The sequence below is a fragment of the Bidens hawaiensis genome, unplaced genomic scaffold (genome assembly GCF_021521415.1).
Source record: "Bidens hawaiensis isolate Kalapana, Puna unplaced genomic scaffold, B.hawaiensis_p1.1 tig00026818_1, whole genome shotgun sequence".
NCBI classification, from domain to species: Eukaryota; Viridiplantae; Streptophyta; class Magnoliopsida; order Asterales; family Asteraceae; genus Bidens; species Bidens hawaiensis.
This window is the reverse complement of record NW_027494310.1, coordinates 12,285-29,075: the sequence shown is the minus strand read 5'-3', so window position 1 is coordinate 29,075 and position 16,791 is coordinate 12,285. Positions and strand designations below refer to the sequence as shown.

The 16,791-nt window shown below is 37.1% G+C and overlaps 2 protein-coding genes and 1 pseudogene across 2 annotated transcripts; 1 reads left to right on the top strand and 2 right to left on the bottom strand.

Moving 5' to 3' along the window:
- Positions 1-7,803: 7,803 nt before the first annotated feature.
- LOC143573987 (glutathione S-transferase T3-like) lies at positions 7,804-8,383 on the bottom strand. The gene is made up of 2 exons (XM_077058731.1): positions 8,287-8,383; positions 7,804-8,117 (listed from the first exon to the last, which is right to left on the bottom strand). Exons 1-2 carry the CDS (start codon positions 8,381-8,383, stop codon positions 7,804-7,806), a joined length of 411 nt encoding a protein of 136 aa, XP_076914846.1.
- Positions 8,384-11,776: 3,393 nt separating this feature from the next.
- On the top strand, positions 11,777-12,583 carry LOC143573986 (uncharacterized). Its single transcript, XM_077058730.1, has one exon. The coding sequence runs from the start codon at positions 11,777-11,779 to the stop codon at positions 12,581-12,583; it is 807 nt and encodes a 268-aa protein (XP_076914845.1).
- A 127-nt stretch (positions 12,584-12,710) lies between these two features.
- Positions 12,711-13,454, bottom strand: LOC143573990 (uncharacterized; annotated as a pseudogene).
- Positions 13,455-16,791: the final 3,337 nt, after the last annotated feature.

Sequence of the window (16,791 nt, the reverse complement as noted above, 5' to 3'; positions counted from 1 at the left end):
GGCAGGTGCATGATTGTTAAACACTTGAACTGGCCTGGCCCGGTTTTTTATTTTATTCTTTTAGCTAATTTTATCATTATTTCGTGTTCAAATTGTTAAATAAGCGTTGTTTTTAACAAATCTAACCTCCGACTTGTTGTCTTCTTGTCTTTGGACTTTTATTATCCTTTTAATATATATATATATATATATATGTGTGTGTGTGTGTGTGTGTGTGTGTGTGTGTGTGTAGGGGATGGTTCAAGAGAGAAATCATATTACTGCGAGAAATGAATATGAGCCACTAGTTTATTTTAGGTTTTAAATGCTTAAAGATAAATGAATAAAGTATAAATGCATTCTCTCTCTTCAATTAATATAACTTATAAATCATAATAGTTATCTATTCAATTAATATAACTAATCAAATTATTATAATTGGAAAATATTAAGAATTCATTTATTTTTATAACTTATTTTTTGTATCTTAATATTTATCCTACACAAGTACAATTTATTCTTATATTAAAATTTCTTTCTATCCAAAGCAATTTCTTCCAACTCAATATATACGCCACCGGAGTAATTCGACCCGTTGGGACGAGGGAAATGGCCTTTTATTTTGTATTGTTATCCTAGTTGTAGTGATTCATGCTTATCGCAAGGAATTATCATTTTCAATATTATTATATACAAAAATTTTGATTACTTTCTCAACTTTATGTTGACAAACCTATATATTTTCACGCATGACGCTGGTAATGATATTGGATGAAGAAACAGAACAAAGAGTAGTTTGGACCTTAGGTTGCTATGATAAATAAAAAACACATTTGTTTTTAAGTTTATTTATGTTTTGAATATTTATTTGTAACGATATTTCTTTTGAGAGAATGATTGTGCTTGCGTACTTGATATATGAAATGAATAATTTAAATATTGACACGTGCAATTTAATTAGTGTCTTTTGAGCTATGACACAATATTGTCGCTCCTCGGCATGTTTGTCGTAGGTTGGGGCGTGACAGATTGGTATCAGAGCCGAAGGATATAAAATAGGTGGTTAGACGTAACGACCTAGTAACATGCTTAGGGTCCCTATACGTGTTCCTATATGTGCCTTAATATTGTCGCGCCTCGACGCTGGTAATGATATTGGATGAAGAAACAGAACAAAGAGTAGTTTGGACCTTAGGTTGCTATGATAAATAAAAAAAACACATTTGTTTTTAAGTTTATTAATGTTTTGAATATTTATTTGTATCGATATTTCTTTTTGAGAGAAAGTTTGTGCTTGCGTACTTGATATATGAAATGAATAATTTAAATATTGACACGTGCAATTTAATTAGTGTCTTTTAAGCTATGACACAATATTGTCGCGCATCTGCATGTTTGTCGTAGGTTGGGGTGTGACAGATTGGTATCAGAGACGAAGGCTATAAAATATGTGGTTAGACGTAATGACCTAGTAACATGCTTAGGGTCCCTATACGTGTTCCTATACGTGCACCCTACCTGTTTAAATTTTTGCACATAACTTAACATATCTAAATTGTTTATCATATACAATTGTACAAAAAAGTACACACTATTTCTAAGGCTATGGCTCACTCTGAAAATTATTTTTTTAAAACTTTAGGACGATTTTTAATCGGTCAGTTCCTTAAGAAATTACACCTTTTTATTCCCCTCTCCTTTAGGATGATTCAGGTGACGGATATGTTGTAAACTGTAAGAGGGGTGCACTTGCTTATCAAACCCTTGACACCAGGGCTTGCGAGCCCAAGGAAGTGCAATATGCATAAATCTTAATCAACCGTGAGACCCGGTTGCCTTCTTGGAGTGCTCGGTAAGGGTGTGAAACTTATTAAGCCAAAACATATTACACAAAACATACCCGAATCTACTACCCTTATTGTATCAAATGTGGTTATGTGACGATCACACCCTTTATTTATAACAGAATTCACAGTGATTCGTGGCTAAACTCGATTTTTCCGTATTGTCTTTTCATCGAATAGATTTGTGAAGTATGTGCATACGAGATGGTTCCCGAATTACTTCAACTGTCTACCTCGACACCCCGCAAATTCGATTTTAATTGATTTTGTTTATTTGGTTTTTGATATTTTTCATCTTGTAAGAAGGACCCATGGTGGTTCATGAAGCCCTAACTAACAGATGAAACCATATACATCATTTTAAGTTATATTAATATATTATTATTATATTTTTCTCCTAGTATCAAAGATGATAAAACTCGACCCGTTGGGACGAGGGAAATGGACATTTATTTATTTATTAATGTTATGCTAGTTGTAGTGATGCATGCTTATAGCAAGGAATTGTCATGTTCAATATTATTAAATACAAAAACTGCGATTACTTGCTCAACTTTATGTTTACAAACCTATTATTTTCACGTATGACGCATGCAACTATATTGGATGAAGAAAGAGAAAAAAGAGTAGTTTGGACCTTAGGTTTCCATGATCAATAAAGAACACATTTATTTTTACGTTTATTTATGTTTTGAATATTTATTTGTAACGATATTTCTTTTGAGACAATGTTTCTGCTTACGTACGTTATATATATGAAATGAATAATATAAATTTTGACACGTGTAATTTAATTAGTGTGGTTTGAGCTATGATACAATATTCTCGCGCTCCGACATGTTCTGTTGTAGGTTGGGGTGTGACATAATAGAAGTCTGGTATCGATACCCAAGTGATTGCAAGGTTATTTAGTTTGGTTCTGTTGGGTTCGTAGACCTTGTTGGCCCAGTTTATTATTTGAAGTCCAAAGGGCAGACAGGTATAGGGTGGCCAGACAGAAGCCCGGCCCAGTTTGGATTTCTTGTTTATTAAGATACAAACCCTAGTTGCATCTCTATATATTTGACGTTATGTATTTGTAATCTTTCGTGTGTGTGTTCGGTTCGTGTGTGTGTTTAATCCTAACAAGCGATATCTAGAGCTTAGGTTCGAATCACGTGAAAACACGCTGAACCAGTTCCGCTCGTCTTCGCCGCACCTAAAGTCAGAGCTAGTGTTCCGTCATATTCGGTTGGTCGCTGTCATAGTCGGTTAGGGATTGTTCCCAGCCACCGACGTTCGTTTTGTGGGGGTTCTGTTTCGAAAGCTAAAGAAGCCGACAGTCTACGCCGTCGCCGCTGGTAGGGTTCTGTCGTGCTGGAATTCTGTTTAATACCACCAGTATAACCACCGTGTGCCGCCGCTTAGCCGCAAGGGTTCGAGCAGAAGTGAAAGGCCGGGTGAGTTCCTTTTTTCGGACCACCGGATTGTCGAAGAACGAACGGAAATATTGAATTTTTTTTGTTGGTGGTTGCATTTGACCAGAAAGACGAAAAAGAAAGAAGATTTATTATCTTTTTTTTTGTCTTGGAGTTCACACACCAAGGAAAAGAGATTTTTTGTTCACCAAAAATTAAAAGGATTCTTTATTTTATTTATTAGGTGTGTTCCGTTTTGTTTGATCAGTTGTGTTTTCTGGGTGCCAAGAATGTTGAATCAAGATCCTATTTTGTGAAGAACCGTTGTTAATCAGATTGAACATTAAAGAAACCAAGAACCAGTGTCAACCTCGTTTGTGAGGTTTTCTCATTTAAGTTTAAAGTTCCAGTTTTCTGATTTACAGTTCGTTATTCCATTGCGTTTAAAATAGGTTGTTTGTTTAACAGAGTTTAGTAGCATATCCGTTAAGTTCAGGCCCGTGCCATTGCTGTATCTGTCTATGTTTTTATCCAGTTTTTCGTTTTAGTCATTGTCATGGCAGAAGACACAAAGGGTTCGATACAGAAGTTTGGTTGGTGGAAGATGCATATTGAAGCACTGCTTTGTCAGAAAGACTTGGATGTAGTACTTGAGGATGAAAAACCCGAAAAGGGTTGTCAGAAGCAGAAGAAGTTAGACAAGAAAGCTAGGGCTTGTATTACATTGCCATTGTCGGAAGATGTGGTGTTTAACGCCATGAAAGAAACCACATCCCGTGGTATGATGGAGGAATTATCCAACATGTATGATAAGCCTTCGGCAACAAATAAGGTCTATCTTATCCGAGAGCTAGTGACTACAAGAATGAAAGAGGGTGGGTCTATTGCAACGCATATTAAATCTTAATTCGATCCTGTCCCGCTTAGCGTCAGTCGACATTAAGTTTGATGATGAAGTTCAAGGTCTATTGTTAATATCCTCTTTGCCCAACAGTTGGTCACAAACAATGACTGTGGTTTGTAGTTCATCTACAAAAATTACTTTTTATGGGATTCAGGATTTGTGTTAGTACACGGTAACGAGTTCAAACAATTTGGTTGTTGGAGAAGATTCAAGACGTAGAAGTTCAGATGAATCATCAAGTAATATATTAGTCACAGAAGGACAGAAGGTAGAGGTAGGAGTAAACAATGAGGCAGTGGGAGCAGGAAGAGGAGTCACTCTAGAACTCGTAAAGATATTGAATGCTGGGGTTATAAAGAGAATGGGCACTTTAGGAATCAGTGTCCCAATGGTAAGAAAGAGGCGAATGTTACCGAAGACGACACAGATCACGGGGTCACTAGTGATGAGGCTTTGATTTGCAATGTTGAGAGTAACGTTGATTTTTGGGTGATGGATGGCGCATCGTTTCATGTCATGATCCGACAATTCATTAGTGTGAGAGTCAGTAGGGACAAAGAACGGGTCAGGGGAAGTTTTAGCCGTGACTGATGTGTTGGAGCTCCGGGGAGCTTCAATGGGGCCTTCAGGTTAATTAATTAGAAGGCGGTGGCGGCTAGAAGTTTAATGTTATATTATAGAAGTACGATGAGGAATGCAGACGGGAGTGCTCAAGGCCCCCGAGTGGGAGATTGTTGGGTTCGTAGACCTTGTTGGTCCAGTTTATTATTTGAAGTCCAAAGGGCATACGGGTGTAGGGTGGCCAGATCGAAGCCCGACCCAATTTGGGTTTCTTGTTTAATAAGATGCAAACCCTAGTTGTATCTCTATATATTTGACGTTATGTATTTGTAATCTTTTGTCACTCAATTAAGAATACCTAGTTTCCACCCGTGAACGTAGGTCAGTTTAGACCAAACCACGTTAAATCCTCGTGTTCATTTATTGCTTTCGTGTCTGTGTTCGGTTCGTGTGTGTATTTAATCCTAACAAGTTCACCCATCTACATATATGAAGATCTAATTAATGTTCTATATACTTTTAAAAAGTGGATATCTCAAACTAACTATATAAGTTAAATTAAATTAGATTAAATCATTATAGGCTATCTTTCAAAAAAAAATCATTATAGGCAAATTAAGTATGTACTTCACTTTACCGTAAATGTGCGACACTTCACCTTTTTTTGAAGGGTATCTAAGTTCAACCAAATTTTGTATGGAAGTCCAAAGAAATGATGAGTCCACCACTACTTTAAACCAAAAACAAAGTAAAGATGATAGAAAAGATATAAAGGTTCACATTTATTTTTTGTTTAAAGATATAAAAATAACTTTTAATAATATTATATAATAAGATATTGGTTTTTAATATTCTTAACTTTGTCACAACTTTCAATTTGGTACCCGATACTCTCAACTTTCACCCAATTTATTTGTGGCACTTGCAACTTAACAGTTGTAGACCTTAGACGATGACGTTTAATTAAAAAGTTATGGCTTTTATTGTTACTTGAAACAAAATTAAAATATTAGCTGTTAAAAGAAAATGGAAATGGCCTCCTAGTCCTTTCTCGCTATAGATGCTGGTCATGACACTTTTTTGGTATAGTTGTTAAAAGTTTAATAATAATTCTTTAACTTTATTGTTTCTTGTTTTAACTTTTTAATATTTATAATACTTTTATTTTAGGTTTTTTATTTACGTAATGTTGTAATCCCCTACATTTTTCTTCTTTAGTATTTTTCTTTTAACATTTTTCTACTTTACTATTTTTTAAATAACGTATTTAACTATCCCTAGTGACGAAACTTGGACCAAGACACCGGGGGACGGGCTCAAAATGTATGCAAACAATCACAAACGAGGGGGGTCAGACTCAAATTTTCGATCAAAAACGGCAAAATATACACTATATATAAAAAATTTCGGTCGAAAACGGTTAAATTTACACTACTGCGCAAAAAATGGGGGTGGGGCCACCCCGGGCCCTAAGTAGAATTCGCCTCTGACTACCCCTAGTATACGATTGAGCCTTTCAAAAACAAGATGTTAACCCGTCTATACTTATTTTTCATGCAAGATTTAACTCATTCAAAAACACTGCTATGGAAAACTACTTCAAACCTAAGACGTTAATGTTTAACACTTTACTATGCTTTCAAACCGGGTGAAATATTTTATTATTTATTTATTTTTGTTTTTTTTCATTAAACTCCACATCCGTATATGAATAGGTGTTAAAACTTTCAATTAAAATATAAAAATATAATAATATAATAAAGTCGTATTAAAATATAATCAACAAAAAAAAATTTATTTTTATTTTATGACAGTATTATTATTGCATTTTATAACGGTACTAGTTTCACCGTATTACGGGGGTTATTTTACACTATTCGTTTATAATATATATATATACTTTTTGGATATTAATTCTATTTATTGTAAAGAAATTCATAATATATTTAGGGTTTCATAATGAAATGTTTCATAAATAAATGAATTGTTATAACCTGGTTTAAAATTTATTTGGGTTTGGTGAGACCTATTACTCGCTTATTTTTTACTATAAAATTATTTTCTTAATTATAAATAATATATTAAAAAAACCGAATACTAATTTTTAGTATATCCGTATTTTATAATATTTTCATATCAAATATTTGGTGAGAATAAGTTTTAATTTAATGAAATCTTATAACCCGCTAAAGGGCTATCCGGGTTTGATGTGACTCATACTTGTGAATTCGGGTCAAGTGCATGAGAAGTCTTTATTTACAAATAAAACAATCTGCTGGCTTGAGAGAATATAAGAATGTTCTGTTTAATATATTTAAGATTGTTAATATTTATTTGAAGACCTCGTTTCTATTTTTCACACTTTTTTTTACCTCTTGTTACATGCTTGAACATTTTCTTGTCTTTGATAGGTTTATGTTATGTGGTATACTCTAACTCCTCTTAATTTCATATAAGAGCAATGGAAATGGGTGGGGGTGAAACAAACTAGTGAAACCTTCTCTCTCTGCCACGTCTGCGTCACATCAGCTTTCACATACCCATTTCACATCCACATTTTTCACTGAAAATGGGTTGTGTGAAACAGGGGGGGTGAAACCATTATTATATTAATTTTTTTATAAATTTAAATTTTTTGATATAACACATTAAATTAAATAAAAGAGCTACATTAAAACTAACTTATTAAAAAAACTACATTACTTATTTTAAAAAACCTACATTACTTATTAAAAAAAACTCCTAAACCGACTCGTTTTTCTCGGCTATCTCGTTTTGTTTTTTTCTCGTACCACCTTCTTTTGAAGCCCGTTAACGTGTCAAGGTCGACAGCCATGATCTCCATCTCCTCCTTCTCGATCCTCCGACTCTCCCTCTCATCCTCCCTAAGGTTGAACACTCGCATCTGTTCAACCAATAGTTTGCCGACTTCCTCGGTTTCGGAAGCAGACCCCGAAGCAATGGATTTTGCTTTCTTCCTACTAATCGGGCGCTAAATGGGGTTCTCGTCGGCCAAGTCGTCTAAGTTTACATGAGTCCTAGACCTTCCGTCGGATGCGCCGGGACTGGCGTCCATGTCGGCGTCGGCCGAGGATCGTTTGTTTGACCCCGACGTCATCTAGTCTAACCGTAGTTGCTGCCACTTCGGAGAGGCGGTCAAAAGCTCCCATAACTCGAAAGGGATATTTCCGGTGTGGCCATCATCTTGGTAGCGAGCGGCCACTTGCTTATGAAGATCGGCGTCGCTCGTGCCACTTCTTCGGTTTCTGGCACGCTCCTCGTACACGCCGATGTACTTGTTCACCTTCTTGTTGATGTGACTCCATTTCCCCGTGATTTGATCCCTCCTTCGGTAGTCGGGACCCTTTCCCATAGCTTCAAAAAACTTCTTCTCGACCCGATCCCACAAATCATCGATAGTTTGTTCGTTACCTATAAATAAGAAAGTAAACAAATACACATATATAATTAAAAAAATGCACATATATAATTAAAAAAATACACATATATAAACTTGTTTTTTTAAAAAAGAAAGCATATAAAAATAAACGTCTTTAAATAACAAAACATATATATAATAAAAACTATTTACAATAAATACCAACGATCTGATGCTCGGAGACGTCAACCCACGCCTGTGCCAAAGCAAGCTCTTCCTTCACCGACCACCTTTGTATCGATCGAGCCGCCTCGGTCATCGGCGTTTGCTTCTGTGACTTTTCCGGCGTACAGATTTCTTGCGTTGGGCGGTTTCGGGTATTTTATTCTCCGCCACATGTGGTTGGGTTTCCGGAACCGAATCCGGGTCCCCCAAATTGACCGGCGGGGTTTGAGTTTGGGTTGGGAAGTTTTGGAATAGAGGTGGTTAAGGAACACCTTGTTGTTGTGTGTTGACGTTTGGTGCGGGAATATGACCGAAATATTGGGAGAGCCACAATGCGTATTGCTCCGGAGTTAGACGAGGCATGTTGGGATCCATGATATTTTTTTTATAAAAGTTGAGAAAATTTATAAAAAGTAGAGAGAAATGTGTGAGTTTGGTATGTTTTTTGTATAAAATAGTGAGGTATTTATAGGTAAAAAAAAGTTTTTTTTTTTAAATTTTATGGCACCCAACGGCTATATAGCCGTTTGAAATCGAGTGGGCCCACCAACTATGGCCGTGAAAGAAGTGGCGGTGGAAGGATCACAGAGGAAGGGGGCAGTGTTTCACGCCCTTCACGGCGCCAAACAACCTCTCACGGGGGTCTCATGGAGACCATTTCCATTGCTCTAAGCACTACATCACTCATTTCTATTTTTTCTATTCTATCTCAATTAAAGCAAATAGTTTATCCATTTAACACTATCTCACTCATATATTAATTGTGATTTAATATATTCTTTTTTATCTTTTAAAAATGTAAAACATAATCCATAGCCCTTTTAACAAATTTATCACCAGTAATGAATGTTAATTCATATTTAAAACATTAATTTATGTTTTACATTAAAGTATATCTAATGGCATGCCTAACACCAACAGTGTACCACAACATCACATTAAACGTAATATTAAAAACTCAATTAACTTAATGTCTTGAATGTCTACGCTCCGCAAAGTGTCACGGCTAAAAAGTTGCTGTGGGATGAGATAGTCCAAGTGATCGCTGAGAACGATGGTTTTTGGGTCGTCACAGGAGAAGAAAAGAGGAATTGTGTTTTTAAGGACGAACAATTTTAATACATTTATTTGTGAGGCGGGGCTTATGATGCGTGTATAACAGAAATGGAGGGAGAATGAGTTACAGACTATAAACGAAATACAAACCAACAATAGAACAATGACTATAAACGAAATACAAACCAACAATAGAACAATGACAAACTCGACCCTGAAGTTACAAAAAAGCCCTTATTGAACATAAAACGACTAAAACAACCTTTTCCATAACAGCTTATTGAATATAATATGATCGGTAGGAAATTTACTTGTACTTCGGGTAATGGAAGTAAACTTGACAGATTCTTGGTGAACCCGAGTTTTTTCAACTCATGGCCTATAGCGAGAGTGGAGGTTTTTTCTAGTGTTTGGTCGGATCATTGTCCTATCGTTTTAAAATCAGTTTCGTCTAACTTTGGGCCAGGATTTTGGACTCGTGGTTTGGTAAAGGCTCTTAGGGGGGATCCTGTCCAAGATGGGCCTCTTGATGTTGTTCTTAGAGTTAAATTAAAAGCTTGGAGGGATGATATGTTGAAAAGGAGCTCTAAGGAGGCGGCTTTGGCTCTATCGGACCTTGAGAAAGTTTTAATAGAAGAAGCGGAACGGAAATGCAGTGATTTGAAACATAGGTCGAGGATTAGATGGGCTAAGGAAGGTTTTTCCATGCCATGACCAACTGCAGGAAAGCTAGTAATTTTATTCACGGTTTGTTTGTGAATGGGACATGGGTTTCGAAACCTTCTTTAGTCAAAAAAGAGGTTTATAGGTATTATAAAGATAAGTTTGTGTAAGGTTGTGAGGAGCGACCGAGGCTTATTTGCCCTAACGTAAAACGGATTTCGGACTCTGATGCCTTGTATCTGGAGGCTAGGTTCTCGCGGGAGGAGATTAAAAGTGTGGTTTTCGAGTGTGGGGATGATCGTGCCCCGGGCCCAGACGGTATTAATTTTCGTTTTGTTAAGCTTTTATGGCATCTTTTAGGTATTAAAATTATGGCAGTTTTTACGAAACTGGGGTGATTCACATGGGTTGTGGTTCATCTTTTATTGCCCTGATTCCGAAAGTCAAGGACCCGCTTGGGCTGAACGACTACCGCCCGTTAAGTCTAGTGGGAATCATAAACAAAGTGATTTCTAAGATTTTGGCTACGAGACTTAAGAGAGTGTTGGATTTTATTATTTCGCCATCCCAGTCTGCCTTCATTAGTGGGAGATATATTTTGGACGATCTGCTAATTATTAATGAAATTTTGAATTGGGTCAAAAGAAGCAATAAAAAGGTTTTTTTTTCTAAAGATCGATTTTGAAAAGGCGTACGACAACATTAATTGGAATTTTGTGGTGGATATCCTCTCTCAAATGGGGTTTTCTGATAGGTGGCGTTTATGGATCAAGGGAGTTATTACTTCGGCTAGGGCGTTGGTTTTGGTTAATGGTGCCTTGACTTTTGAATTTAAGTGCAATAAAGGTATGCGACAAGGGGACCCTCTGTCCCCTTTTCTTTTTGTCATTGTGATGGTAGCTTTATCGTGTATGATTAGAAAGGCGTGTAGTTTGGGTATTGTTAATGGCGTAAATCTCCCCCGATGATGGCCCTTCGGTTTCTCATCTCTTTTATGCTGATGATGCTATTATTCTTGGAGAATGGAATAGGGATAACATTCTTAATGTGGTGAGAATTCTGAGGTGTTTTTATGCGTGCTCGGGCCTCCAAATAAATCTTGGGAAATCGAATTTGTTCGGTATTGAGGTACCCTTTGGGGAGATCGAAGATATGGCTAGGATAGTGGGCTGTAAAGCAGAGGCTCTTCCTTTTAAGTATCTTGGTTTAACAGTTGGGGCTAATATGAACCGTATTGATAATTGGAGACCGGTTTTCGAGATTTTTGAAAAGCGTCTTTCCTTATGGAAATCTTCTTTTCTTTCTATAGGTGGTAGAGTTACATTGATTCGGTCAGTTCTTGAAAGCCTTCCTACGTTCTTTTTTTCGCTCTACCGCGCTCCGGTTAAAGTAGTGGAAGATCTGGAATCAATGATCAGAAGGTTTCTCTGGGGTGGTTCTTCCGAGGAAAAAAAAGTCCATTGGGTTGTGTGGGATAGAGTCGCGTCTCCGAAGAAAATGGGAGGTTTGGGGATTAATAAGTTGAAAGATGTGAATACGGCGTTACTGGCGAAGTGGGCTTGGAGATATAAGACCGAGAAGGATAATTTGTGGGTGAGGGTTATAAATGCGCTTCACGAGGGAGGGTCCGGTTTGGATTTTTTCCCGGCGAAAAAGTCGTTCGGAGGAGTTTGGTGTAATATCGTTTCTGTCCTTAAGAAGCCGATAGCGGACAACTTGACTATTCGTTGCTTTGTTTAAAGGTGCGGTGGGTAGGGGTGATATTATTATGTTTTGGCTCGACCCGTGGCTGTTTGATGTTCCGTTGAAAGACAAGTTTCCTTCTCTTTTTCATTTAGAGGTGGTGAAAACTTGTAGTGTTAGAGATTGGTTAGAGGGAGAGGGGCTGTGGTTATGGAGACATGATCCAGATTCTGAAGTAGAAAGGATAGAATGGCAGTCCTTAACTTCGGTCTTGAACTTGGTGAGGCTGTCCAGTAATCCGGATTGTTGGAGTTGGGCGGGTTTAGGAACGGAAGGTTTTTCGGTTGCGGTTGTGAAAAAGCTTATTGACTCGAAGAGGGACTATAGTAGTCGGATTGTTGTGGATTGGTGTAAGTGGGTTCCGCTAAAGTGTAATATTCTGGTTTGGCGTGCGGTTATGGACAGGATACCGACGGTGGACGCACTAGCTAAGAGGGTTGTGATTGTGGCCGACGAGGAGTGTAGGTTTTGCAATGCTGGTTCTGACACTGTGACTCACTTTTTTACTGCTTGTCCTCTGGCTTTGGGTTTATGGGAAAAAAATAGCTTTTGGTGTCGGGTTTTGAATTTTTTTGTTTTTTTTAGAGATCTTCTTGAAATTCATAATTCCGGTATTAGAGGGACGACGGAAAGAAATGCTTTACACGGTATTGTGTTCACGGCTTGTTGGGTTTTGTGGAAGGCCAGAAACATCCTCAGATTCAATGGGAAAAAGCGTAGTGTGGACGAGATCTTTAGCGAAGTCAAGGTGGTTAGTTTTTTTTGGTTTAAGCATAGGGCCATGAATGGCAAGTTCGTTGGGAGGGATTGGTGTAAATTTGTGAATATGTAGTCGTTTGTTTGTTCTGGCCGGCCCGGTTTTCGGGTTTGGTGTTTCTATGAAGTTCACGTTTCAAAAAAAAGAAATGAACACCGTTTTAAATCATAAACTTAATATGTAGTTACATAACTGCAAAAGTTAACCATTTAATCCTCACATTAAACATAATCACATAACCAAACAACCGTTTGGATTTTCATCACTAAACATCCCAAAACGAATCCACTGGTTGTTGTTGTTGAGCATACGAACCATAATCCGACGGTGGCGGTGGTGCCATCGCATGCGAATAGGCGTATTGCGGTGGCGCAGCCGCATAATAGGAGGTGTTGACCGGAGGATGCGCCGTGTTGTAGCTCACCGTGCACACTGGTGTCGGCATGTGATGATGGTATCCATACCCGTGATGACGTGGAGGGCTTTGGTTAATAGATCTGGTTGTAGTTTGCGCCGGTGCCGGAGCACTTGATGATGATGATGATGATGATGTTTCTTTTTTTTTCTTTCTTTCACCACCGTCATTCTCGGCCTGTTGTTCCTTCTTTTCAGCCGCTGCCGGAGATGGGTCACCGCTCTCCGGTTTTTTCTCTTCAGTTTTCCCGCCACCACTACCACCTTCCTTAACTTCACCGCCGCCGTTTATTTTCCGGCCAACACCATCGTTGACTTCATTAACTTTCCCGTCACCATCACCGCCTTCTTTAATTTTATCACCACTACCCGCCGGAACTCCATCGCCTTGGGCCATCGGAACACTAGCTACCGGCGGCGGCTTGACTTCCTCTCCGGTATCCCGGCCATGATTCTGAGGTGGGTTTTCCGGCCATATCTCCGCATGCTTCCCTGATTTCAACAACTTCTTAACTAAAGTCTTAGAACACATGATGTCTGTGACGCCATTAATTCTAACTTTAGAGAGACAGAGAGAAGGTGTGTTGTGTTGAGGATGATGATGATGTAAAGTAGTATTTAATATTCCTTTTATGTAATAAAGGACTCCTTTAAAGTAGTCAAAAGTCTTTGGGAAAATCACCGCACTAAATGTATATATTTATAAAAGAAAACAAAAAGTTTGTGAATTATTGAATTTGGATTAAACAAAATCATTTGTATTATTTTATTAACACTCGTTCAATACCATATATGTTACAACGATATGAATCTATTTTATATTAACATTAACATGATGTGTCATGATTTTACGAGGAAATCATGATTTGTGTTTTTACTATGGTACGACCCATAATACCAAACAGGCTACAGTTTGATCTTAACATTTTTCGTATATTAAATAGGTTGATATGTTTAAGGTTTGTTTAAATTTGTGTTCTTACATGTTAGAACCCTATTAACATGTTTAGATTTTTAAATAAAAAATAATAATATATACTTCAAAAGTCATAAACCTAAAGTCATTTATAGATATGACGTTTCATTCATGCTCGTCAGAACTGATGTTTATGTTTATTTTAATGGATGTTATAATTTGCTTCTATGGTTTTCTGTTACAAATATCTTATGGATATGTGTTTTTTGTTTCAAATATTATCGGTTGTATATTAATTTAGATATTGTTTGCTCGTTTTGAAACTTATTGTTATGCATGTATTATTCGTTATGTCTTTAAACGGACCCTTAATAAGTTTTAACATGTTATCAAAAAGATTCATGTTCATGTATAATACCACAAGTATTAGCGTCTTATTGTGTTGTATATGACGTGTTTTGACAGCGCTAGTGTTTATAACAAGATCAGGATAGTATTTTCCTCATAAATATGGTGAGTGCTTGAATTTTTTTGCAGTGTTTAGGGTGGTAATGATAGTTAATGGGATAGATTATATGTCAATAAAAAAAACATCATGCGTAAAATTTGTCATATCTTACACCACTTACGTAATCTTTTATACATTAGGATGGTGGGTAACCCTCGCTGGTTCTACGTGACAGCTCCCTCATTTAAATGAGGCCAGTGAACACCAACCCCCCTGTTTTCTCATTTCAATAGTGACATGAGGTCACTAACCATGGTCAGTCACTTAGTTGATCACCCTAGTCAATTTTTTATAATATAAAATAGTGAAACGGTAGAGAATGATGGAAAATAAAAGGAATGACCTATACTCTTCATTAAAGAGGAGGAAGACAAAACTAATGTGACGAACCGAATGAGAGAATATCGTTCAAATGAAGACGCCCTTGAATCTTATAAGTCATCATTCATTATGTTTTAAGGTATGTCACATAGGACATTTCACGAGTTGAGCCCGATCGAGCCATGGTGGTTTCGAGCTTGGGCTCGAAATTAAACGGGGCAACTCAACTAAGGCTCTAGCTCAATTTTGAAGTTAAACGTGATTAAGATCGAGCCAACGAGCCAAGCCATGATCGAGCCGAGCCAAGGTCGATTTTGGCTCGGTTACAAAAATGAGCCAACTCAGTTCACGATTTTTCAAATAAAGTTTTTTTAGCTAGTTTTATTCGAGCTTTTATCAAGCGAACCACGAGCCCGAGCTTCAAGCCTCAAGCTTTTTGAACAGCCCTAATGTCACATTAATTTTTATATAATAAATAAGTAATTGAGAGCACTGCTTATTACAATTATGTGAGTTCTTATTTATTTTTCAAGGTTTCTATTTGTTTAGTTAATAAATAAGTTTGTTCTATAGATCTTCTTTTTTCTATTTTCTAATTTCTAAATTATTATTATTATTATTATTATTATTATTATTATTATTATTTGGTTTTCTTGTTTTTGTTTCTTCATCTTATAAATAAGTTTTTTACGTTTTCTTATAGCTTTAAGTCTTTATATTGACTATTAAAGATTTTCTTTTTATCTAAACATATAATATGCGGGTCTAGTCTAGTCTAGTCATTCTTAATATATTATTGTCCTTTTATATCACTATTCTAATATAAACATAGACTTAAGTAAAGCATTTACATATTATGTTTGGTAACTTGTAAATATGTGGGGGTTGGTTTGTATTTGAGATCAAGTAACCATGGTTAAAATTTATTTAATATTTTTCGTAAAATAAAACGCATTAATGGGATCTGATTTTCGGAGTTCATGGATGGTCCCAGGAATTTTAAAGATATGAAAGTGACAAAAGGGTAATGTGACATTTAGGCTAAACATAAGGCTGAGGGGTGTGGGGGGGCGCGAGAGGGGGCGCGAGTGGGGGCTCCAGCCAATAATATTGTGACGTGTGGCAGAGAGAGAAACTTGATAAGATGGGTGTTGGTTGTGGTGCTCGCGCCCCGGGCCCTGGTGTGGAGGGGCGCGAGAGGGGGCGCGAGCGGTTTTTTTTTTATTTTTTTATAAATGTATTAAAAAAACGTATTATTAAAAAAACAAGAAATTATTTAAAAAAACACACATTTTTTTGAAAATTCATAATAAAAAAAAACATACTAAAAATTAAACAAACAATAATATTTAATAATAAAACTAATCTAATACAAGATCATCTGGTCGCCTCGCCCACAAATGTTCAACCAACTCATGTCGAAGATCCCCGTGTATCTCACGGCTCTTGATATTTGCTATGTTATGAAGTTTTTGTTGATCACTGATTGTGGACGGTTGTGGCGGAATGTCACCTTGGTAGTTTTGGCATATAGCTTTGCCCTTTTCGACATCTGTAAATACTCATCCAAAGCGTCCGACGAGATGCCGTACGCTAATTGACGGATAGCAGCCGTGCATTTTTGAAGAGGGGTAAAACCGGGAAGACCCCTAGCATCCTCCCTTTGTTGAAAAAAGGGATACCGTGCCTCTAAATCACTCGCTATACGCGTGAACAATTGCCTGCTCATTCGAAAACGAGTTCGAAAATCCGACTCCGCGTATACCGGTTGAGGGCTAAAATAATGCCTCATCAAAGTATCGTTAGCACCCGATCGATCACGATCACGAGGTGGTGCTCTAACCCTCGGGAGTCGGGGTTGATGGGCTTGATTTTGCAAGAGATTGACCACGGTTGCGGTCAAAACTCCCCCTACATGAAGAAGCAAATCATCCTCTTCGAAGGAGTCGGAATCAGACGAGTACGACGACATTATTTTAAAAAAAAAATTGGTTTTGGGATATTATATATGAGTTTGGAGATTGAAGTTGTGTTTGATATGGTTAAAATGGGTTGATGGTATGTGATATTGGTATGTGATATTGGTATGTGATATTGGTTTTGGGTGGTATGTGATATTGGTTT

Coding starts and splice junctions, on each gene's coding strand:
- LOC143573987 (XM_077058731.1), bottom strand. CDS start 8,383: ATGACCGAGGCGGCTCGATCGATACAAAGGTGGTCGGTGAAGGAAGAG. Junction 8,118..8,286: donor CTCCGAGCATCAGATCGTTG/GTATTTATTGTA, acceptor TCTTATTTATAG/GTAACGAACAAACTATCGAT.
- LOC143573986 (XM_077058730.1), top strand. CDS start 11,777: ATGTTTTGGCTCGACCCGTGGCTGTTTGATGTTCCGTTGAAAGACAAG.